Raw genomic sequence first — 25,420 nt, forward strand, 5'->3', positions numbered from 1 at the left:
CAGTTATTAACCACGAAAATGAACCATGCATTGCCGAACGCTCATTCTCCGCCCAAGTGTAGCACTGGCCGTCTGAACCAGATGCCAAGGTTTCAGAACTAAAATCCTATTCAAAAGTTATAAGGGACTTTCTGAAAATTTCAATGGGAAAATGGGACCCGTTCTTGGTAACCGGCACCATTGAGCTGCATTTATGGGGGGAACTGTCAGTCGCCATTGTCCCAATTTGAAATTTTCAGAAAATCACTTATAAACTAGTAGTAGGTTTCCATGTTTTCAATCTGTATTATGTCAAATTAGGGGGGTCTTTTCCCAGAGTTTACACCGAAAATTCAGGGGGTCTTTTCTTAGAGTTTACACCGAAAATTCGGGGTTTATTGAAGTTTATGTTTGTTAGATTCCCACCTCTGAAAATTTGAGGTTTATCATAGTTTATATTAGTTAGGTTTCTGATTCTCTGAAATTCGAAGCTTATTTTTACTGTGTTTAATTTTTTCAAAATTCTAAATAAGCATACATAATACCCAGACAAAAACTTACCCCAGATTCATAAAGAAAAAAAAACAAAAAAAAAACTGGTATTTGGCATTGGAGTTTTTGCGATTGGCAGTGCTAACTATGCCAGAACAAATCTGGCAAACATCAGTACATCGAAAATGCCAAGCTCGTGGACATTAGTCGTTGGGAAGCGCAAGTCTTCCGTTGCCCTGCCAGTCCGATGCTATCTATAGGTTCATATTATCCACTGTTATAAACACACCAGCCCTCTTCTATCCAAACGTGTAAAGAGCATGGTACTGGAAATCAGGACAGTGACTTCTCTCATAGCCCAGAAGTACATTGACTCATCCTGAACGAACCTTATTGAGATAAATGGGAAACTTTTTATCAACTGCCACATTAAAAAACTGAGGTGGCTTTTCTTTTCAGTACCACTAACTCAGTGTTATTACAAACCACTGATCTTTATGAAAATTGCTGAATGACACTTCCCACTGATTTCTATGACAATTTGCTGGGTCGCGCATCCCCACTTCAAGCCCACTGCGTGATTGCGGCCACCGGTCAGCCATCTTACGTCACTTGCTGAAGCGTTGTCAAGGCTGCTGTCACGTGACCTACAGACGGTAATTATGGTAACTGTCTAGGCCTGACAGCGCTAGAGCTACAGCGATCCAGCAAATCATTGTAGGGTTCAGTGAATCTTTTCACCGGACGGCTATCTTGGGCCACCAAAAAATCAGCCTGGTGAAAGTTGCGGACACGTTGCGGAGGCTGGGCGGCAGCGTGCTGGAAGAAGCGTTTTCTGCTCGTTCTCCGTCATTCACCAAATAAGATTTTTTTTTTTTTTTTTTTTTTTATCCACGTTTTTAATGGCAACTACAACCATTTACGCAAGGTTTTTAAAAAAAAACTTTCTCGGCGACTGATGGCGAACTCGCCTTCCAGCACACTGTTGTCCATCCTCAGCAACTTGCAGCTGGCTGAATTTTTGGTGGCATAACATGGCTGTCCGGTGCCTGCGTTTGCGGGGCTACAGCGGAGCGGGGAAGTGTGATCTAGCAATTGTCATGGAGATCAGTCCAGCAAACTTCATTAATGAAATACCGTCACTTTTTTTTTCTTGCTTTTCGTTTTGCCATTGTGACTTTGAAATTTCAAGTTTCTTTTTTATATAAATTCGTATTGGCAAGTGTTTTTCTTATTTATCCAGAAACATGGAACCCTACTTATAGCTTTTGAATAAGATGAGGGTTTGTTCGGGACTGCCACCATTACATTTGGGCAAAGAATGAGTGTCCAGCGGTGCGTTGTTTATTCTTGGGGTGGAAACACCCCGTAATATCTGGGGGGGACACGTCATATGCGTGAACGGGCCTCTCCGCCGTTGGCCACTGCGGCCACTTTGTCCACCAATTTCACCGTGCCACATCTGCGTGGTCTCAGGTTATGACGGCGTGGCCAACTTCCTGGACAAGCTGAGCGCGCTGCTGGCGGAGCTGGTGTCTTCGGAGCCCCCGGACTCTGGCATCGACACCTCGGACTCCTCTGACGAGCGGAAGCCACAAATGTGCCGGACGCCCAAGAAGCTGCACCTGCGACCGCCACACCCCTGAGAAGCCCCAGTGACTGTCTGTACAGGGAGACTTTATGTGGCCCCGCCCCCAAACGGCACGGGCATCGGCACGTGCGGAAAGTGGGCCCGCGGCACGCTCGCTGCAACCTGCGACGCGCCGGTCCTACCCCAAACATGACGTTGGCACGGACCAATGTCAGTGTTTTGGTTGTGCGCTGGCTGGACAATATTATCCGAGCAGTCGCAAACCAGCGTTGGCGTGCGTTCGGTCAACATTGTGTTGGGGGTACAAAATTTTTGTTCCAACGTGTGAGGGGCTGTTCGCATCCCAGTGTGACATTGCTGCAGACCAATGCATGTCCGTGTTCTGGTCATGTGGTGGTTTGCCAAGATTGTCTGACCAGTGGCAAACTAGTGTTGGCATGTGTTCAGTCAGTGTTTTGCCGGGGCACAACATTCTTGCTGCAATGTGTAATGGGCTGTTTGTATCCCAGTGCAACGTTAATACGGACCAATGCCGGTATTCCGGTCGTGTGGTGGCTCGTTACATTATCAGACCAGCAGCAAAGCAGCATTTTCTTGCGTTCAATTGACATTGTGTTGGGGTGCAGCACACTTGTTGCAACATGTAAAGGCCCGTTAACATATTTGCGATTCTTTAGGAAAAGCCGTATTTACATCCACCAAGATCTAGAGCAGTGGTTCTCAACCACAGATGTTTTGGGGAGCCCCTCTTGATTGGCAGAAGTAATGGGCACCCCATCTGCCAAGGAGCAGCATTGAACGGTTGCAATGAAAATAGGATAAATTAAGGAAACTAGATATGGCGCAAACCAACTTTGCAGCCCTTAAACGGAGAATAATGAACCCTACTCACTTGGTGCACGTGATTTCGTCTATTTAGAGCTTTGTGAAATAGTAACTATAAAAAAAAAAAAAAACATTTTAGTATTTAGCTTGATTGAGCACCAAAACTGACCCAAAGGGTTCGTGGACCCCGATTTCGAACCACTGGTCTAGAGAATTTTCGTAGAGTTTCATTTGTTTACATTAATAGTTATTTTTGGAGCACAGTTCTTAAGGCCCATTCACACTTTTACGACCTCTTAAAACTTAGTCCCTTGAAACCTCTTGCAACGAGAGGACACTGGCGCCATCTATAAGGTGGCAGTGTAAACGTGGCGGTCCGGCATATTTTTTTATTTGTCTCGCGCATTATCCTTTCTTTCTCGGCTCGAAAAACTTTTGTCAGCGTTATAAACGAGCCTTTCTTATAGGTGTTACGCACATTTGACCTCGGAAACCCCGCAAAACCTTCGCTCTTGTGAAATGCAGTTCCAGGGTAACCGCATAGATGGCGCCAGAGTACCAGTGTGTTCCCTCGTTTAAGAAATTTTGAGAGGTTTCAACAAGTCTTGTCTCTGTCGGTCGCACTCGGGTGCAAGAGTGTGAACGGGTCTTTAGGCGCCCGTTTCTGGGTCAGGCGGCAACGCTGTCGGTGTAATTGGACATGTTGTATTATGGGACCTCACAGTTTCCCCGCTAAATTTAGCGGGGAAACAATGTTAAAACAACCATTTCTTATAATACCCGAGCTCGCAAATACGGCAAAACCTACGCTCTAGTGAAATGGAGCTCCAGGATCACCTAGGTGGTGTCGGCGTGTCTTTCATACCAAGAGATTTTGAGGTGTTTCGAGGCACATAATCCCAAAAAAACGCGAGTATGCAAACGGGCCTTAAAACAAGGTGTTCGTAGCTTAGCATGACATTGGTGCGGACCAATGTCAGTGTTTCTGCGACGCGTTGGCGCGACGACTCGGTGGCAAACCAAGATCATTCCGCGTTGAATTAGGTGTCGTGTTGGGGTGCAGTTGAGTCCAGAGTGTCGGGGTTTGTGCAACGAAATGCTTGGAGGGCGGTTTTCTTTTTGGCAGCCGTGTCGGTCTTGCGAGACCGGCACACCCAAAATAAAGGTGTCTTCACCCGCGCTTGTTCGGCGTTATAGTCTTTATTCTCCACATTGGTGGTTTTCTGCCGAAAACCTGGGTTCACAGTCGCGCTAAGCAGCGGTGGGTGTGGCCTTTTAGAACGGACGCACCACAAAACACTGGAATTGTTCGTGGTGCCCAGAGAGTTGGGTGCCTCCATGCCGTTTTCCTGCTACGCATGTGCTATGCTGACTCATTTGTGGACACCGAGCCGCTTTGAGACCACGGCTATGAACCCCCTTCGAAGAGAAGGGTGCGACATGTTTGAGAGACCCTAAACTCCCGACAATCTCGGTAGCAGCTCCGTCGTCCCAGATCTGTCGCAAACAAAATCCGCACTTTGGCACTCGGCGGAGAGCCGAGCCCCAACAGCCACAACGAATGCGCAAAGGGCTCACTTTCCAGTTGCTTAACACAGTCACCGTGATAGTCTTTCGGACGAGTGGAGCTTAGATGTCTGGATATGCGTGGAGTCCGTTTCTCCGAAAACAAATTTATGGGCAGCACTCCCGTTGTTTGGCAGCTCTCCCGCTGACGGTCGCCGAGGGGCTTGCTCCTGGGGTCAGCAGAGTGCAAACCTTCGCAAAGGCACCTCGATTGCTCGAGACCACGGTGCAAGATATATTTACGTGTGTATGCTGCATGCATCGCACTTGTCAAATCAAGTCCTCAGCTTGGTTGCAAGCGTCAAAATCTGAAGACTCTTCGATAATCGGCTAGGGGTAGCCTGTTGCAGGCCCGGTTTCCCACACTTCTCTATGGGAGGCATGCCCTTATAATTGTTTTCTAGGTGTGCCGTGCAATGTAGAACTCAGCACTCGTGCTATGTGTGTTGCTTAGAAGCAGCTTTGTCATTGACCCTAGTTTCATGCCTCAACAGCGGCAAGAAAAGTTTTACAAGTGCATCGAAGCAGAAAGATCTCTAGCACAATCGAGGTCAAAGCAGACGCACCGAGCAGAATGCAGACGTGCGAAGGTACCGCGGCAAAGAGACACTTTTTGTGTTTTTGATTGTTCCTTTCTTTTTTCGCAATCGCACCGGCGGAGATGTTGTCAACATAGGCTACCAGCGTGCACGCCAATGGGACTTCATGGGACCGGCGGCGCACCAATGGGACCGTGCTGCGTGTCCCCACCTATATATATATATCTCGCACCGTGTCCTGGGGTGGGCAGAATGGAAACCTTACGGAAGGTGCCCTGATTACCCGAGACGAAAGCGGGGCCGTTGCTCTTCAATTCTTCCAACGGAACTTGGCCGCTCGAAACACGTCCTCGGGATAGACTGTGGTGTGGGCAGCGACCCTCAGTCTCCAGACACAAAGGCATGGGTGTCGCTCTCCGCGTGCAGCAACATGGCCGCCCTGGCCGACCCCAGCACGGCGGCCAACGGGAGCGCGTCCTGCTTGCAGTAGAGGGCAGAGCAGGCGAAGCTGCCCCCCTGGCGGTTGCGCTGCATGTTGGGCTGGAGCAGGGAGCACAGCTCGGGGTAGAAGTGGGGCAGGCTGGGCAACTCGTACCAGACCAGCTGCCGCACCCCCTTGATGCGGTACCGCCGGTAGAAGTGGAACCGCTCTGTATACAGCAGCAGGCGGCGACGGCCTCGAAAGAACAGGTTCCGAGCGCGTGCCACCTGCGATGCAATCCGCGCCGGTACAGTGCCTGCAACGCATCTTTAATTGGTCTGTTTCGAGATTGTAGAAAGAATAAACGTGGAGGACGAAGGATTTCTAGGGGACCACTTTGGATGCATGGGTGGAGTGGTACGCTAAATGTATTACGGTGGCTCTAGCAGGGACCCACCCACCTTGGCGTCTGGGGTGTACTCGCAGGTCTGTGTGAAGCTGGCTTCCGTGCGCCTGAGGTAGTTGCGCAAGCGCACGAAGTCCAGGTAGGATCGCACATACACCATGACACCTCCTCCGGGGGCCTCCAGCAGCTGGGGGAGCACCCGCTCCACGAACGCCGTAAAGCGGGTGTCTGCCAGCTCCGATGCTCGCGGGCACTGGAACCGCCGGAACACCTGGGGCAGGGCCACCGTCACCTCTGCACCCAGAGGAATCCAGTCAGCACGGGTAGATGGATGCCGGCAGCTATACCACTTGTGTTACGTGGTTGCCTCGGCCACCTATACTTGGTTGGTTTATGATGTCTCACCATACCGGTGGTCGTTCTACTTCTTGCTGGCAAAAAATTTGGCGGTGTGAAATGTATGTTGCGAAAGGTACGCGCTCGGCAGCAAGGTCACCACAATGGTCTCCGAGGTGACGTTGATGCGAGCCCCGTATGCTCCGTGTCGACTTTTTTGTGCGGCATTGCGGGGCAAAAACGTGGTTTATATTGTTGTCTGCGTTCTTGCATCGTCGGCCTCGTGTGTGCCGCACCGGTGGTAACTTCAGCACACTCCAGCGTTTCACGTTTAAAAAACACTGAGCAAAGGAAAAAAAGCTTTTTCTATGTAGTTAGGACAAGGACAGGGCAAAACGCAAAATTAATGTTCGTCAAAAAAAAAAAAAAAATTTGCCCAATATTTATGTTATTGACGACACTGGCGAGTTGGTGAAGAACTTCCAGAGTAACCGAAGACGCGGAAATTTATATTATAATTCGAATTTTTCAATTTGCAGGCTATCATCATCACCTCGCAGAAGTACTGTTTCGGTTTCGTCCGCAAATAAATTTGTATTAAAACATTAAAAAATTGACCAAAAATTTTTTTTCTTTTCGACGAACATTTATTTTGAGACAAGCCTCTTTTATCCAGGCAAGAAAGAAAAATATTTTTCCATAGGTTCAGTGCTTCTTTAAGTCTTTCTGAAATTAACTGATTTCACGGTTTTTGATGGCACCTGGCAAGTTTCTATAATTGGAACCATATGCTTATTTTAACTAATTAAAACGTTAACGAGTAAATTTTAGTGACATATATTTTAGCCATCCCCGACATTTGCCGTGGCTGTCAGTTTGTTCCCGAAAAGAGTTCCTTTCTTTTTTTTCTGAACCACTCTATTGGTAGGCTTTTTTGAAAGTCTTTGCCGAAGCACCCAATACATTTATGAATAAATTTGGGATGCAAACCTCTGGTACACTTGTAACAGAAACTACCTATACAAAACAACAGGAACACAAGTAAGACTACACACAGAAGACGGTGAAAACAAACTTGCCCGAGATGCTCCCCGCGGGTAGCGGATTGATGACGGACACGCTGCCGGCGTAGTTGTTGCCGTGGCGTCCGAGGAGTGCGTTGATGGGCGCCAGGGCCACCTGGCTGAAGATAGCCGTCTGGCGGAAGTGGCGCCCCCAGCCCTGCAGGCACCACAGCCGCACCCGTGAGAAGTCCGCACCGTGTGGGGCCGTCGGCCGCAGGTTCAGGTGCTCCATAAGGTGCAGCAGGTGCTCCCAGTTCTGCATCAGAAACACCTCCGCCTGGGAGGGCAGGTGGGATCGTTGGTATGACAAGTGGCATTGTTGGTATGACAAGTGGGATTGTTGGTATGACAAGTGGGACCGTTGGTATGACAAGTGGGATTGTTGGTATGACACGCAAGATTTGCTCATTGTGTGGACTATAAAGGCAGGTCTTCCGGTTGTCCCACCTCCGGCGCAAGCTTTCGCACAGCCGCACGCAGTCGATGCGCAGTGGAAGTTAACGAGCCCAAGCATCCAGAAGAGACATCCTGTCGTTCTATTCCTGTCAGTGATTAGAAGAATGGCGGTAACTTAACCATGCACCCCGAACGAGTAGCATTTCAGCAAAGATGGAATGATCAACCGTTCAACCACATTACCCATGCCAGACTGCTTTATTTTCTTTTTATGCGAAACCATTAACTGTCCCATGGAGTGGAGCTGGCGGCACCTGTAACCGCAAAAAACGGTACCTAAATTGGCTGCAACGCGTCATACCGGATGCTTCGTCACAGAAGGAGGCGCAGCTGCTTGAGGTCGAAGCCAACGCGCTTAGGAAATAAAACAAACAGATGCACAGCAACGCAGATGCCTCGTCACGCAAGCCGGCGGGTGCACTCAAGGTTAAAGCGGACACGCTTCAGAAATAAAATTAGAAAAGCACAGTAACGCAATGCTTCGTCACGGAAGTCGTGAAGCCGGCAAGGTTCGCTGCACCTGCACAGTGGGGGAGCGTGATGTCACCACAGCAGCGCCGTGTGCGATAGAAAGACGTGGCACGCTGCTTGTAGGAATACACTGCGTGTAGGATTGCTTTTGCATTCCTAGACGTAAGCAGTTTTAATTGTCTGCCGAATATCATTTTTTACAAATTGTTTTTACCGCGAAGCTGTTAAGGGCTAGGTTCCCCAGGATCGTGTCCGGTACCAAACAAATGTCGACACAGAACTCTGGACAGCTACCGCCATCTATGAGCGACGGCAGCAACCAGACAACCAGCTTGCTGGCCTCGCTCATAGATGGCGGCAACCTTTCCAGCCTTTCCACTCTGGTTTTCACCGGAGTGGAAAGGCTGAATTTCTCTAGGCGTCGTCCTCAAGATTGTCCTCAACGTCGTCCTTGAAATCGTCTGAAACATCGTCCTTGAGGTTGTCCAAGAGGTAGTCCTCGAGGTCGTCCTAGAAGTCATTCTTGAGGTCGTACTAGAGGTCATCCTTGAGGTCGTCCTAAACGTCATCCTTGAAGTCGTCCTACACATCGTCCCTGAGGTTGTCCTAGGCGTCATCCTCGACACTGTCCTTGAGGTCGTCCTCGAGGTCATTCGAGCCGTCGTCTTCTAGGCGTCGTCCTTGAGGTCGTCCAAGAAGTAGTCCTTGAGGTTGTCCCACCATAGTACAGCTTCGCTGGTCTTCCTTTTTCACCAAAGTGGAAAGGCTGAAAGTTTTTAAGCATATTTTCTACTGGCTTTTAACCTATCTTCAATCGTTTTCAATTGGATTAAGTCTGCAATGGTAATGTGGGAGCAGCATGAGGCACATCGTCTTTCACTCCTTTACCTGACTCACCTCAATTGCCGTAAAATGCCGGGGGAGCACCCCCCCCCCCCACCCCCTTTCACTCAAAACTGCGTTAATCCTGACATGGGTGCTTGTCCGGTCCAGTCGGGCACTTAACGTATAATTTGCAAAGCTCCCCAATTTGGGAAATGTTAATAGTGGGAGCTTCAGCGGTATTCTAAAGTTTATATGTTTTGATGCCATTTGGCAATGCATACTTCACCCAGTTGATATGGGCTGAAGCCACAGCTCAATGGCCCATTTGTTATACAGTAAAACCTCGTTATAAAGAAGTTGAAGGAGCGGTCGTAATTACTTTGTTATAACCATTAGTTTGTTATAGCCAATGTCCATTTCTTCCAACTATTCAAGCAAGGGGAATTATGATTGCTTTGTTATATCCATTTGTTTGTTATATCCCATTTTGTTATAACGAGGTTTTACTGTATGTTTAGGATGACCATAATCTAGAGTGTGGAAAACGGTACATCGGGGGAGCAGAACGGGAGCGGGGAATGGTGCCGAAAGAAAAAGCAAGCCCTGCTACTATTCAGTTCACTGTACAAATGCACACTTTTCAGAAGTTCTTTGTTTAGTTGAGTACTCGGTACACAAGCACCTTTCTTCATTTTTAAACCAAATTGAAGCATGCCAAATATAGTAATACAGAAAAGTGCACCAAGCAAATGTCTGTGTAAACAGAACATATTAATTTTAATATTAATAGGTTTATTTTCCAACAAAAAGTACTGTGTTGGTGGGGGCTTTGAAAAAAAAGCTGTTGACACAGCTTGACTAGTCCTAAGCCCCCCCCCCCCCCCCTTCCCCCCCTCCCCCCAACACTGCAGGCGTCGTCCTCGAGGTCGTCCATCTGTATTGACAGGTGGAACCACAGAAAGAGCTCCAAACACTCTATGGGAGGCAAAATTTTTATAGTATGTTTATTTTTTTAAGATGTGTTATGGTATTCTTTCAGATTTCCACCACTTGCTTAGCACTCATTTCGCAACTATGCACGCACAATCCCACGAAAACGGGACACGAGGTTTCATTGAGAAAAAACGATGAAACGGCAGAAATGCACGTCTAAAACAGGACTGTCCCGGCCAAAACTGAACGTCTGGTTACCCAATATATATGCTGTGCTTTGGTACTGGTAAAATGGAGGCCTTCGAGCCTTGTCTCAACAATGAAGCAGGGCCCTTAAAAGGTGTGAAGGAGAAAAGTAACTCTGGACCACTTAAGTTTTAAGTTTCCACTGAAACCATCTGTGACCACCATTGTGGTGTAGTTAACTGTTTGCAGAGATGCACACGTACCGAAATGTGCCAAGAGGACAGGGTCGCCGGAACAAAATGACGAATGCACAAACTACAATGCATGGAACGTCTCCGACTGGTGTGTTTAGCGTCGTATTCCGCCCGTGCATCGAAAGTAGTCCCGAAATGGCAACAAATTACGTCGCCCGGAAAAAAGCACAAGCAAATGCGAGTGTCGCCATCGTCCTGGCGTCCCAACTCCCGGCTTCCGTAGACTGTCGCACAGGAGAGCAACCTGCAGCAGAACAGGCGTTTACCACATCCACCATCACTGCAGTGACAACCCCCAGTATTGCGGCCGGCGACAACGTGACACTTTGACGACATCGTCAGGCAGAACTTCGGGACCACTTTTTAGGTGCCGGTAAACAGACCAGCCGGAGACGCACTGCAGGCACCACAGTACAAACGTGCAACATACCTGGTCTATTGCGACAAACTCCACCGACGAGAGGAAGTCAAAGTCCCGCTGCTTCTCGCCAGGAGCTCCGATCACGGTCCGGAGTCCGAGGGGTGACGCTATCAGGATGTCCGACGAGTAGAAGTCCGAGTAGAGACGGAGGCTGCGACCGGAGACGCGCAGCCCGATACGGAACGCGTCGTCCGTGTTGCCCGAAAACGTGCGCTCGTAGTCCTCCGGACGCTCCAGCCACTTCTTCGGCGGTTCCTCCGGGCTGCCAAACTCTTTCTCGAACCTGCGTCGACGAGTTGAAGTTGTCAATAAAAAAAAAAAAAGTCAATGACTTCCCAGGGACCTCACTACCAGTTTGAGTGAGAAACATCACTCAAACTGGCAGAAACACCACCGGTGTATTGCGATGGTGATGAAAAACTGTTGTTTGCTTGCATAAAAAAGGTGGATGACAGTTTGCACAATTGTCTGCTAGTGCAAACCTATTCTTTGCTAGTATTAAAAGCCGATGTACTACAAGCACGAGTATATTGTCTCAACTGAGACTTTCATCTCGTGAGTGCACGAGCATAGCAGGCCAGCTAGACCCCATCTGTGACTCTAGCCTGCTGCAGGTTAAGGATAGCGGGACAAGATCCTCCCACAAAACCCTCCACTATTTCACTTTAGCAGGGTGAACACCGGAAAGCGAGCGAGTTGAGAGGAGGAAACAGGCAATCATGGAGAGTAGAGGACTTTGAGGGGGGTGGCTTGTCCTGCTTTTCCTAACCTGCAACAGATTATGGTATAGACACCATTAACAACTATACTACTTTGCATCAACTCTTTCATGCTATTTGCAACTTTCATGACCTGCAGTAGCACTAGTTACTATCAAAATGGCTCTCATCTCGATGATAGTCGCACAAGAGCAGTATGATGCTGGGTCTGCAATGCATAAGTACCAATTCTAATTTTGTAAAATTCAATATACTTAAGAGCCTTACCACATACTCCCACGTCAGAGAGGTGCAAGTAAGAACCTCCATTCTGAAGCCGATCCCCAGGACTTAGGGAGCACGATTCTCACACTGCGGTACCACCATCGCTGAAAGTTGCGAATGTTGTCGAGGCTGGTGTGGTTTCCACAGTGCTCCAACGCTGTTAAAGCAAGTTGTGCAAGCGCGTGCGAATGAGACTTAAGATTAACCACTTGCTCTCGCAGCAGTGTGGTGTTGCAGCACCGTGGAGCCAACGCTAGCCTGAACAATGTAGCACAAAACAGTTCATGCCGAGCCTAGACGGTGAGCGTCGACTGCCCATGGCAAAGCTCACCTGCTCCTGTGGGCGACGTCCTTTGCCCCCAGCAGCTTGGCCAGGGCATTGACGGTGCGCAGGGCCGAGTCCCTGAAGGGCAGCACGAGGAGCACCTGTGGCCGTGCCAGGCCTTGGTCGCGCAGCTCAGAGGCTGCCCCCTTGTGCAGCCGGGCATTGTGGTGCACCACCCGAGACCGCCTCTGTGCCGAGACACTCCCCAGTCGGTACAACGGCGCAGAGAACCGACCTCTCTATAATGCGAGGGATCTCACGGACATCCCCAGGGGTCAGGCTTGGAGGGGTGGGGGGGGAAGGATGGGGGAAGGAGGGGGGGGGGGAGTCTGCATAGATCTGACGTCACGGGCGGAGCAGATCTATTTTTTGCTGACCTAATAATTGCCAGCCCACCAAAAACTAAACCTTTCTTCCTAAGAAAAGCGAGGTTAATGTCATACTTTTCATTAAAAAAATCGCCTTGGGAAAAGGAGGAGGGGGGGAACGTCACCCCCCCCCCCCTCCTTTCCAAAGTTTTCTCCTGGTCATCCCGTACTGCACCACGAGACACAGCTAATCTTGAAGCTGTTCCGATGTGTGCTCGGGCCGACTCAGTAGGCTGTTCAATCCATTTTCTAACATTGTTGCAAGTTCAAAACACAAGGAAAATGGAAGGAACACTAAATAAGGTAGGCAAATAATGCATTTCCCAGACTGCAGCCTGCACTCTGTCTATAGTCCGCAGGGTAAAATTTTTATTAATATAACAAAATTTTTCTTCAGATAGCCTGCACATGCTGCCTATTACATACAAAAAAAAAAATTATAATTCAAGCACAGTTTGACAAATGCCCATTTTACTCACAAAGAAGCTCGTACCATACATAAATCATCATTAACTTGCTCCCTCACTCACAAAGTCCGATACATCTTGTCATAATGAGCGATCTAGAAAAATCAAATCCTTGTGAAGTCCACACCTGTAGATAGTCTGCACCACATAAAATTTGATCTTTTAAATAGTATGCGCAGTTCGCCCAGAAAATATGTTACTCTCTTTTGTTCTCTTCCTGCCTTAACTGCAATTTTGAAATCACAAGACATACAACATAAACTTCCATCCTCCATTCCTAGGTACGTCAAGCAGAGAGTGGGGGCACCAGAGGTCGGCATTTTTGGTTGAGCTCACTCACAGCTTGCTCAAAATAAAAAGTTAAAAACTCAATCGCCTTCAACCTCACCACCGCACTCACCTTCAAGTCCTCGCTCACAAACTCATGAGCTCATGATCTCACTGAACTCCCAAACTCATGCCCCTCATTGAACTCAAAAACTCACCAAACTCACAAACTCGGACCCCTCACCAAACTCACGGAGCTCATGAAATCACCAAACTCACAAACCCACTGAACTCACGCCCCTCACCGAATTCACCGAACTCGCAAACTTGCGCCCCTCATCGAACTCGCTCACTCACTGACCTCACTCACTCAAAAATAGTTCTTGCCCTCACCATAGTCACGGCGCTGATGCTCGTGTCGCGCACGAGTTGCGTGGTTTTTACAACTCCGCCACAGTCGCTGCCGTCTTCCACAGCTCCGACGCCAGCCGTCATGTCACAAAGTGAAGAATTTTTTTTTTTTTTTTTTTGCTTTGATTCTTTTTGCGCGCTTGCCACAGGTTAAGGGATATCCACACGAAGGAGAACTCCGCGGACGGATGTCGTGACGTCAACAACCCGGGAAACTCCGTCCCCGGCTCCGCCGCGTGCACCTGCAGAGCTCTCATGCTAAGAGTATGAAGCCTCCGCGCCTCCGTCACGAAGAAGAGCGGCGCCGCGAGGCGTCAAAAAGGGATGACGTATGTCTCACGTGATGCGCGCTCCGCGGAGGAAAGGGGCAGATTTCTCCTTCGTGTGGATACCCCATTAGCCGAGTGCTTGAGGAAGGCATGCTTTGTTGGGATACAAGGGCACATCATCGCGAGTTTCGTGCAGTATTCTTCACGAGGTGCACTGTTTGTTTCAAGCATTCGTGACAACTTCGTGCAAGTATGAAGTGAGCGTTTGCATTGCTGTTTATTCAGGTGTGAATTATTATCCCAACATGCACCACCATGGGTGTGTATTTCGTCTCTGCATAGCATATAGCAAACTTCTCCTTAATCGTAGGACGGTTTGCTCAACATTTCGTCGTCGAGTAAAACTATTTCACGGAACGGTCTGTCTTTATATTTATCATCATTCACACAAATTATTTCACCTAAAATAACTGCCCGATGAATATCTTTTTTCTGGAAGAAGGCACGATTGAGGAACTTTTTGCATCTAATTTTAATGTATATTCATTTTTTTAACGCATGTCTCGTTTTCTGTTGCACCGCGCATACTAATTAAAACTGGAACGTTCTAATCTACCGACTCTGTCCCTTGTAAAAATGCTATACTTTGTACATCCTGACATAAAATTGTGATTGGTGTCGGACGCCTTCGGTATTCTTGTTGCTCAGACAATGTGTGCTTGTGGAAGTCCCTCAATTGGGGACTTCCATGACCAAAAACCATTGGCAAAATGGGGACTTTTCTTGTCCCCATTTTGCCATTGGCACCACACATATATCGTCAAACTTTCTTTGTGCTGCCATCTACTCGTTGGTTTCTAAAGCAAAATTGTTTCCGATATTTAGGGATAGATGGCACTGTCTCCCATGAGACAAAAAGAGTAAGCATTTAAACACACGCTCCCCAACATTATCTGAAGAGCGGCGTGTCTATACACAAACTCAACTCTGTTACGTCACGGCACGGTGGTGGCGCATCGGGCGCACTTACGGTCTGGGGCTGTGGGCAGAAGTCCCCATGCCAGGCCCAGCATTCCTGCATTGTTTTGAAAGGAACCAGAAAAAAACCTGCCCTCTCGTCGAAACGCCATGACTGGGGCCGTACCAAAAGAGTCGAGAAAGGTTTGAAGTTCAGTTTTCACTTGCTCGGCTCGTCCAAAAACGTGGACATGTGCCGCGAAAAAGGAAAACCAGACGCCGTCGGACCACGATTGCTTGGGCGGGAAGCACTTTGGGCTGAATTCCCGGATACTTGTGGTAACCAGATTTACTTGTTTTGTTCCCACATGAACGCCGGAAAACCGTCAAGTTGTGCGGATCACCTGCAAACTACGTTCAGTGCGCCTTCAAAATCAAACGGCCGCCTGATCGTTTGAACTGTCGTCTGCTCTTTTAAACGCCTCTGCTTGTCGTCTGCTCTTTTAGACGACAACGGCCCGTAGACCAAATGTTAGCCCGGTAGTTGCGACAAGAAGTAAGTGCAGGCCTCAAAAGACTTAAGTTTGAAGGTTGGTAAGCAGGCTCGATGAAAACAGTAGTTACAAGGAGATGTTGATCATGGTTACCAGTGACCATCACCAACTTGTTATGCCTAACTCACTTGGTCCGATTATGCTTGCGATTTTCAGTATTGACGTCAACCATCTCAGCTACAGCTCACGCTTTTGCAGCCCGAGCGACGTCGCGACTGAAAATTACGAGCCAAATCCCATCGTGCAAACCAGGCTTTAGCCTACATTCTGCGGCGTCCTCGCGGAATGAATCGCCGCATGTCACATTATTTACGTGAAGTTTTGCGGTGTAATGAGCCTCGGTAATTTCGCTGAGGCCGCTCAAGTAGTCAGACATAGCCAGGAAGACGTAGAATCAACAATTCGAATGTGAAAAAGGGCAGGGAGACTCACACCGACGCCGACAACATCGCATTTCAATAGTTTTTTCATGGGCAATGGCAAGCTTCTTGCCCACACTCCACCACGCATGCGCGGTGCCGGTGGTGTTTGCTAGGGGCGTTCCGGTTTGTTTGTAAACATGAGTTGGTGTGTAAATGTACCCCCCCCCCCCCCCCCCCAAGCTGCGGTCAAAATTGCTACGCGTCTAAAGACGCGCTTTCCAGGTAAGGGGTTAACTTGTGAATATGCTAATACAAATATTTACAAACTATGAGTACAAAGCTGTGTTTTCTATTAAAATCATTGATTAGTTTTTGATGAATGGTAACTTTTAATTTGTCTTCACTAATTTGAATGAATAGAAGGTCCACTGGTGTAAGCACAAGTTCTTTTACTTTCTATATTTAAATTAGTTAATTTGTAGCTATTGATAGCCTACCGCAGAATACCGCGCATCCGCCCATTCCACATTAAGCGCCCGCACCCAAATTTGTAAGATCTGAGGAAATATGCGCAGTACATTTATAGGTAAAATTGATGACCAGACAAGCACCCATCCCCCATTTTTTCGCAATTATCTCTAAATTTTGAGTGGGCGCTTGCCCGCTATTTTACGGTGATTCGGATATCCACACTATATTTGAGGAAGGGGGGTGCGGGGTCATGCAACTTAATTAAACGGTCTACCATTCTTCAAGAGTTGTTTTGTTAGATACAAAAAAATGAAAGACGTATACGATCCCCTGTAACGCCGAATTAAAGCGCAGCTCTTGAGGAGGAGGAGGGGAAGGTACAGAGAGGAGGCTATGCCCCTCCTTCTCTCCCGCTCGCCTCCCATTTAGGAGAAAATTTTCCGCTAAAATTGGCGGAGAGGTTTTCCCACTAAATTTAGCGGGGAAATTTCCTGCTAAATTCAGCGGGGATATTTTCCTGCTAAATTTAGTGGGAAATATTTTCCGGCAAAAATTAACGGGGAAATTTTTTTGCTAAATCTAGCAGGGAAGTTTTTACGGAAAATTTAGCGGGGAAACTTTCCTGCTAATTTAGCGAGGAAATATTTCCGCTAAACTTACCGGGGAATTTTTTCCGCTAAATTTAGCAGGGAAATTTTTTCCGCTAAATTTAGCGGGGAATTCCGCTAAATTTGGCGGGGAAATTTTCCGCTAAATTTGGCGGAGAAATTCTTTTGCTAAATTTAGCGGGGAAGTTTTTCCGCTAAATTTTGTGGGAAAAATTTACCGCTACAATATATAAATCATGTTGCTAAAAAGACAAATAGCGCTCCTTGTGAACGACTGAGACATGCTCCGGTGCAAACTGTACCGGATGATAAATAGTAATATAAAGAAATCATAACTAATATCCAAATACTATTGGAGCTAGTAAGAAAACCCTTTTTCTAGTTTGCGGAACATTTTCGGGTGCAGCATGTATCCTGACTATGTTCAATGGCCCCCTCTTCAGCAACTAACGGCAAGTTAGAAACGTCAATTTGTTATCACTAATATTAAGTGAAATTAAAAAGATTGTTTCATATCTCTTTGAATGTAATCTAAAAACTTGTCGTCTGCAATTGTTCATGACAATTAACAATGGAATTAACTTTTATACGCAACCAAATAAATGTAGCAGTCTTTAAACCCAATTGCGAACAAGTGTGGCGTTTTGGGTGTACTCGAGCTCGAAGACGTGTAGGCTTACTTTTTTTACAGAACTCCACGCTACAACTTGAACAAACAAGCATACAGGCGAATCGTGACAGTTCCCAGCCGGCTTTCATTTTAATATCGGCTTCAGGATTAGCAACCGTGCATAAGGCGAGTGCACTCGAAATTGCAACGTTTGCCTTCAGGCGTACTAGCGTAGCGCTCGTTAGCCTTCTTTACTAAACAATGAAACGCCATGCATATATCGATGCCTTGCAGCTTACACAAGAGTGGCCGAGGCGAGCAGGCGGGCCCTGCCCCCTCTCTCTCATTACCCCGCAAGAAAGGAGCGACCAGCGGCAAAAGACCATGCCAAGCAGCCACAAAGCGAATCGAAATCGAAAGGTATCACAATCCTCCTCTCCCCGTGTTTTCCTCCATGGTGTATATTTCTGATCATAAACTTTTTCGGTCAGAGACGACAACCATTATTTTTGGCACAAATAACAGTGTCAGATCCTTTTATCCATTCACTCTTGTAGGTGAAAGCCAGCTCATTGTGCTCTTTGACTGAATGTTAACTGAATATTGTATGTCCGTGCTTACAACATTTGAGATGATAATGTATATATGTATGTTTCGTTTCTAAGTTTAAATGTTTTGCATAATACCTACTTTTTTAATAACTATGACCTATACTGTTACCCGTGATATGTACTGATGTTCATACGCAGTATGGCATGTGCCATACTTTTTTGTTCATGTTTTTATCCAACTGTATTGCCCCTCGTGTAATGGCAAAAGGCCTTTGAGGTATTTTGAATAAATAAGCAAATATATAAATTTGTCTAGCAAGTGGCGTCAAATGCGTCAATGCCCGAGGCCCGTGTTTCGAACGGCTCTTGAAAGCAAATGGTGGCACAGCACCCATTCATGGCACATGTCTTGCGCATTTTCACAACAATGGTTGGCGGTAGTTGAAAGCGTAAATGTTATAAAGGGAATTTAAGCTGTACGAGCTAACAGCGCCACTGCGAAGCAAGCGTCAACCCAACTTCTCAGGAAATGTACAAAGAAATCACATGATCCCGCAAACCTTCGTCGAATTCATGGTCCCTCAAGGACCTCATGCCTCTTTGAACCCATGAACTCACTGACCTCATGAACTTACATTCCTCACTGAACCCACCGACCTCTTGAATTAACGCCTCTCACCAAACTCATGAACTAACCGAACTCACGCCCCTCACTCAACCTCAAACTCTTGAGTTTCCGAGGCTTATGAACTCGCTCATTCTCACCTCACGTCAGACCGGTGAGGGTGAGTAAGGTGAGTGAGTGCACTTATGAGTGAGTTTTGCCATGTATGGGGGGCACCACCACATGTGTCCGAAACGGCCTTCTGAAATCTTGTGGTAACAAGTTGTCTTTCTTTTTTGATGCCGGAGCAAGGTCCGTGCCATCCAACGGCTGTGGAAATAAACTCGGAAGCTAAAATGCCCAGTAACCCTACAGCGGGACAGTCAAAAGGTAATATACAAAGCGCACGGAAACTTGTTAGCTGAAGCTGGCCATGAACTCGTCGCATTTTTTCCAAGATGCAGCCCAAAGCCTGCTCACCTTGAGGACATGGTTGAGGGCGTGCAGACAGTAAGTCATCCGTACTTCCTCGCCATTGTTCAGCGTCCGCGCGGGAAACAGCAGATCCCGGTAGGATCCTAAAATGGCCAGTAGCTCTGGAAAAACAAGTGTGAGAACAAACATTACTGATAAAATAGTTGGGGATGTTCAAAGACCATCATAATGACCAGTCTTGGGTAGTAACGCGTTACTGTAACTTTGTTACTTTTTGGTAACTTGTAACTGTAACGAGTTACTTTTTAAAATTGTAACTTGTAAGTGTAGTTCTATTACTTTTTCTGACGTAACGATGAATGTAACGACGTTACTTTTGTCGCTACTTTCCAGTTGTTTCATGAATAATATATCATTGAACGAGTACAATCTAGCTATTCCTTGCACTTTCCAAATTGTCTTTTCAGACATTTCAAGTGTCAAGTTGGCTTTGCACAAACTTGTAAATACGTTCTTTCTCGCGAGTCACGACCCGAATATAGCCATGTGTAGATCTGATGAAAAAAAAAAATCTAGTTATCTTTACAGACACGCTTGTACTTTGTGACTGAGCACTTACATCTAAGTATCTTGAAGCACTATCTATGTTGCGGTTGTCCCTTTTTCTGCGCAAACTCTTTTTAATCGGGTGGATCAACCGTGAATCAACAATACACGCAGAGGGCACTGCGCATGTTTCGTATTTTGATTAGCGCCACTACTACGCAATGCGAATGTTTCGTATTTTGATTTGCGCGACTACTCCGGCGTGGTGTCAACAGTCGAGGCAATATTTACTGCTGTTTGCACGGGGTTTGTTTCTGGCTTGTCGGGTACAAACTGAAATATTTTCAGCGACTCTGTGGATCCAACTCAACCGTCCACGAGCCAGCAATGTGCTAGTGCTAACAAGGATAGGGCATTTGTATTGGGTCCATGTTTTCCCCCGTGCGATTCCTTCCAGCGTGCCAGTTGAGCACCTGTTCAGCAAGGGCAGAGACGTGTTCGCCATCAAATGAGAGGAACTTTCAGACAATACTTTCTAGAAGCAACTGCTGCTAAGTTACAACATAAACTAAAAAGCACACTTTTAAATTTTATGCAATACCACTTGGTAAGGGACATTTTCTAGTTTTCCCTAAATGGTTTGTATTATAGAAAAGTAACTGATAAGTAACGTTGTTACTTTTCAAAAGTAACAAACTGTAACAAGTTACTATTTTATTGCGGTAACTGTAACAGTAACTTCGCTACTTTTTTCTGAAAGTAACTGTAACTGTAACGAATTACTTTTTAAAAGTAACTTACCCAAGACTGATAATGACAAAAGGTGCACAACATGACATGAATATGTGTTGATCATTTGCGGTTTTCTCCTCGCTTGTGAAATCTGGTGTTCACTAAACTGTTCTTCACTTCTTCACTAAGCGACGAGAGTTGCTTTCGGCATCGTCTGCCTGTCATCACTGAATGGCTTCTTGCAAGGAAATATTCTACCTTAGAGCGATACCTGTTGAATCGCACTGGAAGATGAAACCAGTTTATTCATTATTTAATGAAAATTCACAGCACCTTTCAGGCACTACTGCAAGGGCGGGGGGCACGATGCTTTACAAAACATATCTGCGTTCTCAATGTCTAATCCCACATATAGTAGACAGAAGGAATAATTGGGCAAGTTGGTATGTATTCATCTTGAAACAGCGCAACTAGACAGTGTTCATGTCATCCAGTCTCTGCCCTTGTCTGTGTCTAGTCACACAGTTTCAAGATGAACTCATAGTACTTCGACAAGACTGACACTCACAGCTAAGGATCATGAGGCTGTCATTAAACTCTTTCTTGACGTGCTTAGAAACATTGTTTGTGCTTTACAAGGGCTGAAGCATCCTAGCCCATTGCCAATCCAAAAGGAAAAGAAAAAGACAGACAGTAGGAGAAACGCAACAGACATAATTCTACCACTCTCAAAACCAGCATCCATTCTTACGAATGTCCTCTAATTCCACATCTTCTGTCACAAAGCCCGAGTCACAAGGTTCACGAGCGCCAACTGCATCAGCTTTCTCCACATTGGACGCCCCATCGCATACGTTTTTATTACTGACACAGCCCTTCTGTTTTTGTAGTTGAGAAACTCCACAAGCAAAGGGCCTGGACATTGGGTTAATATAATAATCTAGAGCAAAAGGTCTCACGCCTTCCGACTACTTCAGAACGGTAGGGCATAGATGCGGACATCGGTGGTTCCAATGGGACCATATTGCTGGCGATGCTTTCATACATGCCAAGAAGCAAAAAAAAAACATCACTTCCAAGGTCTGTATCTAGTTTTTTCAACCTTTAATTTGCACAAAATGCTGGCATCTCACATTTTATCAAATAAAATAAGGTTGAAAAGCACTCAAGCAACTTCAACTTGTCGCGACAAAATGAACACGCTAAACTTATCAGTTGCTTTCTTTCTCCGCTCCTCTGTCGCGCTTTTTTTTGTTCTTTCCCGCGGGACCACCGACAGAAGCGTTTAAGATTTGCCAATATCTACTCCCATCCTTATGCCCCTGGGCTTGGAGGTTGCTGACAGACGAATGGAGAGTAATGGGCTCCGTCCTCTGTATTGGGTGGTAGCTTGAGCCACCCAGCTTCACACATTGCGAAACACGTACTACCCCGGGAGACCAGCTTTTGGACTTGAGAAATCCCACATGCAAAGGAGGGTGAGGGTCATTGTGCACAGTGCACTATGCCCTTTGTATCGGGAGGTAGCTTGTGGCATCCAGCCTCGCACGTTGCGAGATGGGTACAAACCCTGGCCGACCGGCGACAGGGTCCTGGCCACGTCCCGCAGGGCCTCCTTGAGGTGTGGGCCCCAGTTCCGACTCATGGGCACCTCGCGGGGGTTGTCCTGGACCTCAGTGACACTCAGCCTGCCCAGGGCCGGCCAGCGCTCCTCCCGCCGGAAGCGGGTGGTGTTGGCCAGCGGGAAGTGGTCGCTCTCTAGGTGCCACTCCCAGTGCACCACATACGGGTCGTCCGCCTGACATAAAGAAATGCACGAGAAGATTAGGATCCGCATTTCAGAATGAAGTTCTGTGAGGAACGCTTTCTCCAAATAACTGCTTTGGTGGCACAAGACGCATTTTTGACTGGTGTCCTCTAATCCCATTGGCAATGGGCTAGGATCCTTCAGCCCTTGTAAAGCACAAACAATGTTTCTAATCCATCCTACTCTGCCCACGCATTGAAAAAGGAAATGAGCCGACTAGAGCCTCTAAACAAGCCACGCCTCAGGGCAAAGACACTTTAGTCATGTTGGAGTATAAAATCATTGTGGCCAGTTGTCTGAAGCTTCATCTGAGATTGGAGGAAACAGTCTTCCGTCCTCTAAAAGTATTAAAACTGTCTGCAACCGAGCAGAACAATATTGCCCGAGCTTTCTAGCATGGTATCTAAATCTAAGGATGTCTCATTTACAAAAATCTTTTTAATAGACCTATTGCTGAATTACCCAAGCATCAAGGAGAATGCTGGGAATGTAGGTACCAGAGGTCGGCATTTTAGGTCGCCCTCACTCACCCTCACCCTCACAGCCACATTCACCTAAGCCCCTCACTCACTTTCACCCTCACAGCTACACTCACCTTCAGCCCCTCACTCATCCTCACCCTCACAGTCACACTCACCTTCAGCCCTTCACTCACCCTCACTGAACCTCACGGCCCTCACGCACTCACCGCCCTCATGGCCCTCACGCCACTCACCGCCCTCACAGTCCTCACCGCCTTCATGCCCACTCATAGCCCTCACTCCACTCACCGCCCTCACCGCCCTCACGGCCCTCACGCACTCATAGCCCTCATGCCACTCACGCCACTTACCGCCCTCACGCCCCTCACCGCCCTTGCGACCCTCACACCCCTCACGCCACTCAGGCCAGCTTCAGATGGGGCAATTTCGCCCAGAAACTTTACGTCGCAACACCAGCAACACGGGCCACCCGCGATCACACGCAGCAACCAATTGCTGCAATTTGCCATCGTCATCATAAAATTTTATTTTTCTTGCACTGTTTAGACACAATTACGCGTTATAAACATGTTTTTATGCATTTATATCTCGTTAAGAATATGAATGCACCTTTCTGAAACAGTTTATTTCCAAAAAAACGATCGATTTCAAACCAGAACCAAGTCTTTGGGTGTCATCATCACCGGCACGAGGTATCACGTGAAAATTTTGCATCCCTGATTGGATGCAGCCGCTTCAAACGTATTCGAATTGCTCCGAGTTGCTTGCTCATTTCGAGCCGGACCCGATCTCGGGGAAAGCTAGAGAACAACCCGCCATTAACACCAAAATTGCTGAGAAAGATGCTCGATCTGAAGGGCGCCTCACGCACTCACCGCCCTCACGCACTCACGCACTCATGGCCCTCACACACCTCATTCACTCACCGCCCTCACGCCTCTCATGTCACTGCCCTCACGCACTCATGGCCCTCACACCCCTCACGCACTCACCGCCCTCACACCACTCACGCACTCATGGCCCTCACCGCCGTCACGCCACTCACCGCCCTCACGCACTCATGGCCCTCGTACCCCTCATGTCCCTCACGGCCCTCACTCACCCTCACACTCATGAATTTTCCTGGTTCAGAAACTCACTCACCCTCACCTCACCTGTGAAGATGAGGGTGAGTGACGGTGAGTGAGGGCCCTCATGAGTGAGGTTTGCCGAGGTATGGTAGGTACACACGCTGCACGCACTCACCTTCCCCGTATAAAAGATTCAAATTAAGTAATCAAAATAAAGCACAGACAAATACACGTGCAAGGTGCCATTTGTTTTAGCATTTTGCTTTACAACAGTTACTGCTGCTGACGCCAGCACATGTCACCACACTCGCAGCATTCTCCTTGGTGCTTGGGTAATTTAGCAAAAGGTCACTCAAAATGGCAGAGCCCACAAGAGAATTCGGGAATGGAGTGCCGCTACTCTTAGCGTAGAAGTGACTATAGTGCCAACCAACCGATACAATCCGTTCACCACTAAGCGATGGAAGCTACGTGCTCATTGGACAAGTGATATGCCAATCTTCCGTCGCACGATCATGCTCCCAGTCATACACACGTGCAGAGAGTGGGGTCAAGTTACAAAAGGTAGGCAGATGATTGGCCCGTCAACTTCGGGTGAACAGAGTATGCCAAGTAATTGAAATTTCAGCTGTACGGGAAAGACACCCGGGAGAGCGAAATCAATCAATTGCTGTTCCTTTGCTGGTACACCCCAAATATCTTCTGTTTGCTTGGCACGTAGTTATCAGAAGAACAGCATAAGGTGCTTCCTCCTGATTTCACTCTCTTTATTAGTCCCCCAGTAAACTTGATGGCCCCGCTTACTCAAAAAAAAATATACATAAGTGTTCTACGACTGTTTAATTAACGGTTCCTACGTGTCCATGTTTATATCCTATGCACACCCTTCTGCTCCATGGCCAAACTGGGCAAGGCCATCTGCTTTCTAATCTCAAAGTCCCCCCCCCCCACACACACACACCTATTTTATACCTTCAGTCGGATCACTTCACGGCTGAAATGAGGGCTGTATAGCTGGGGACTAACTATCCTAATATGCAAAGTTTCTCGCCCTTGCATGTTCCGATCAGATTCCAAGCCACGGTCATTTTTACAAGCTATCCTCCGTGCAACTGAAACGGCCATACCTTATCCTCGTGCTCGTCTGGCGAGTCCTCCACTCCCTCCGGCAGGCTCTCGTTGTCGGACGGGGCGTCGGACACCACGTCGGCGTCAGAACCCACGTCGGCATCATCCTGTTCGCCGTCACCATCCTGCGGCTCGACGGATGCGTTCTCGTCATCGTCGTCGTCGTCCTCGCTGCCATCGGAATCCGCAGCCTCGGCCCTCGAACGACCGAACGTGCCGAGCAGCTGCTGAACAGCGTCGGCGGCGTCGCTCTCCGAGCTCTCTTCGTCGGCTTCGGGATCGGAGCTGACGTCGACGTCGCTACCGACGGGCTCCTTGAGCTCGACGACCGTCTCCCGTCGGCCTTCGGCGGGTTGTTCGTCTACGGGTTGTTCGTCGGCGGGGTGACGCTCGCCGAACTCGATCAAATGTCTCCGATCTTTCCGGGAGAACTTACTGCGCTCGCTGCCCGCGGTCTTCTTCCTTTTTCGATTCTGTCTCGCCATTACCACCGTAGAAGCGTCAGAGCCGTCAGAGCTTACACCACCCTACTCGCCATGCGAAATGCACCAACACCGTACGCCATTTTTTTCCCAACAGCTTGCCTCGACATGGATTGGCTTCTGTTGTCTATTCTTAGCGTTAGCTCGTGGCTGTTCTGAATCCAGA

General features: G+C 47.7%; 2 protein-coding genes across 2 annotated transcripts in view; one reads left to right on the forward strand and one right to left on the reverse strand.

Annotated features, from left to right (window-relative positions):
* Window positions 1-4,069, forward strand: part of LOC8041551 (inositol-tetrakisphosphate 1-kinase) — a 28,474-nt gene extending 24,405 nt beyond the window's left edge. Inside the window, exon 9 of the mRNA XM_040209288.3 lies at window positions 1,948-4,069. Coding sequence (XP_040065222.1) covers window positions 1,948-2,117 — 170 coding nt within the window. The 3' untranslated portion in view covers window positions 2,118-4,069. The remainder of the gene's footprint in view (window positions 1-1,947) is intronic.
* LOC8041550 (U3 small nucleolar RNA-associated protein 25 homolog) lies at window positions 4,069-25,415 on the reverse strand. Its single transcript, XM_029978957.4, has 8 exons — window positions 24,772-25,415; window positions 21,855-22,083; window positions 19,053-19,168; window positions 12,080-12,261; window positions 10,775-11,048; window positions 7,235-7,496; window positions 5,875-6,113; window positions 4,069-5,700 (listed from the first exon to the last, which is right to left on the reverse strand). The coding sequence occupies exons 1-8, from the start codon at window positions 25,255-25,257 to the stop codon at window positions 5,374-5,376; spliced, it is 2,115 nt and encodes a 704-aa protein (XP_029834817.2). The 5' UTR covers window positions 25,258-25,415; the 3' UTR covers window positions 4,069-5,373.
* Window positions 25,416-25,420: the final 5 nt, after the last annotated feature.

This window comes from Ixodes scapularis, unplaced genomic scaffold (genome assembly GCF_016920785.2).
Source record: "Ixodes scapularis isolate PalLabHiFi unplaced genomic scaffold, ASM1692078v2 PGA_scaffold4__175_contigs__length_147842914, whole genome shotgun sequence".
NCBI classification, from domain to species: Eukaryota; Metazoa; Arthropoda; class Arachnida; order Ixodida; family Ixodidae; genus Ixodes; species Ixodes scapularis.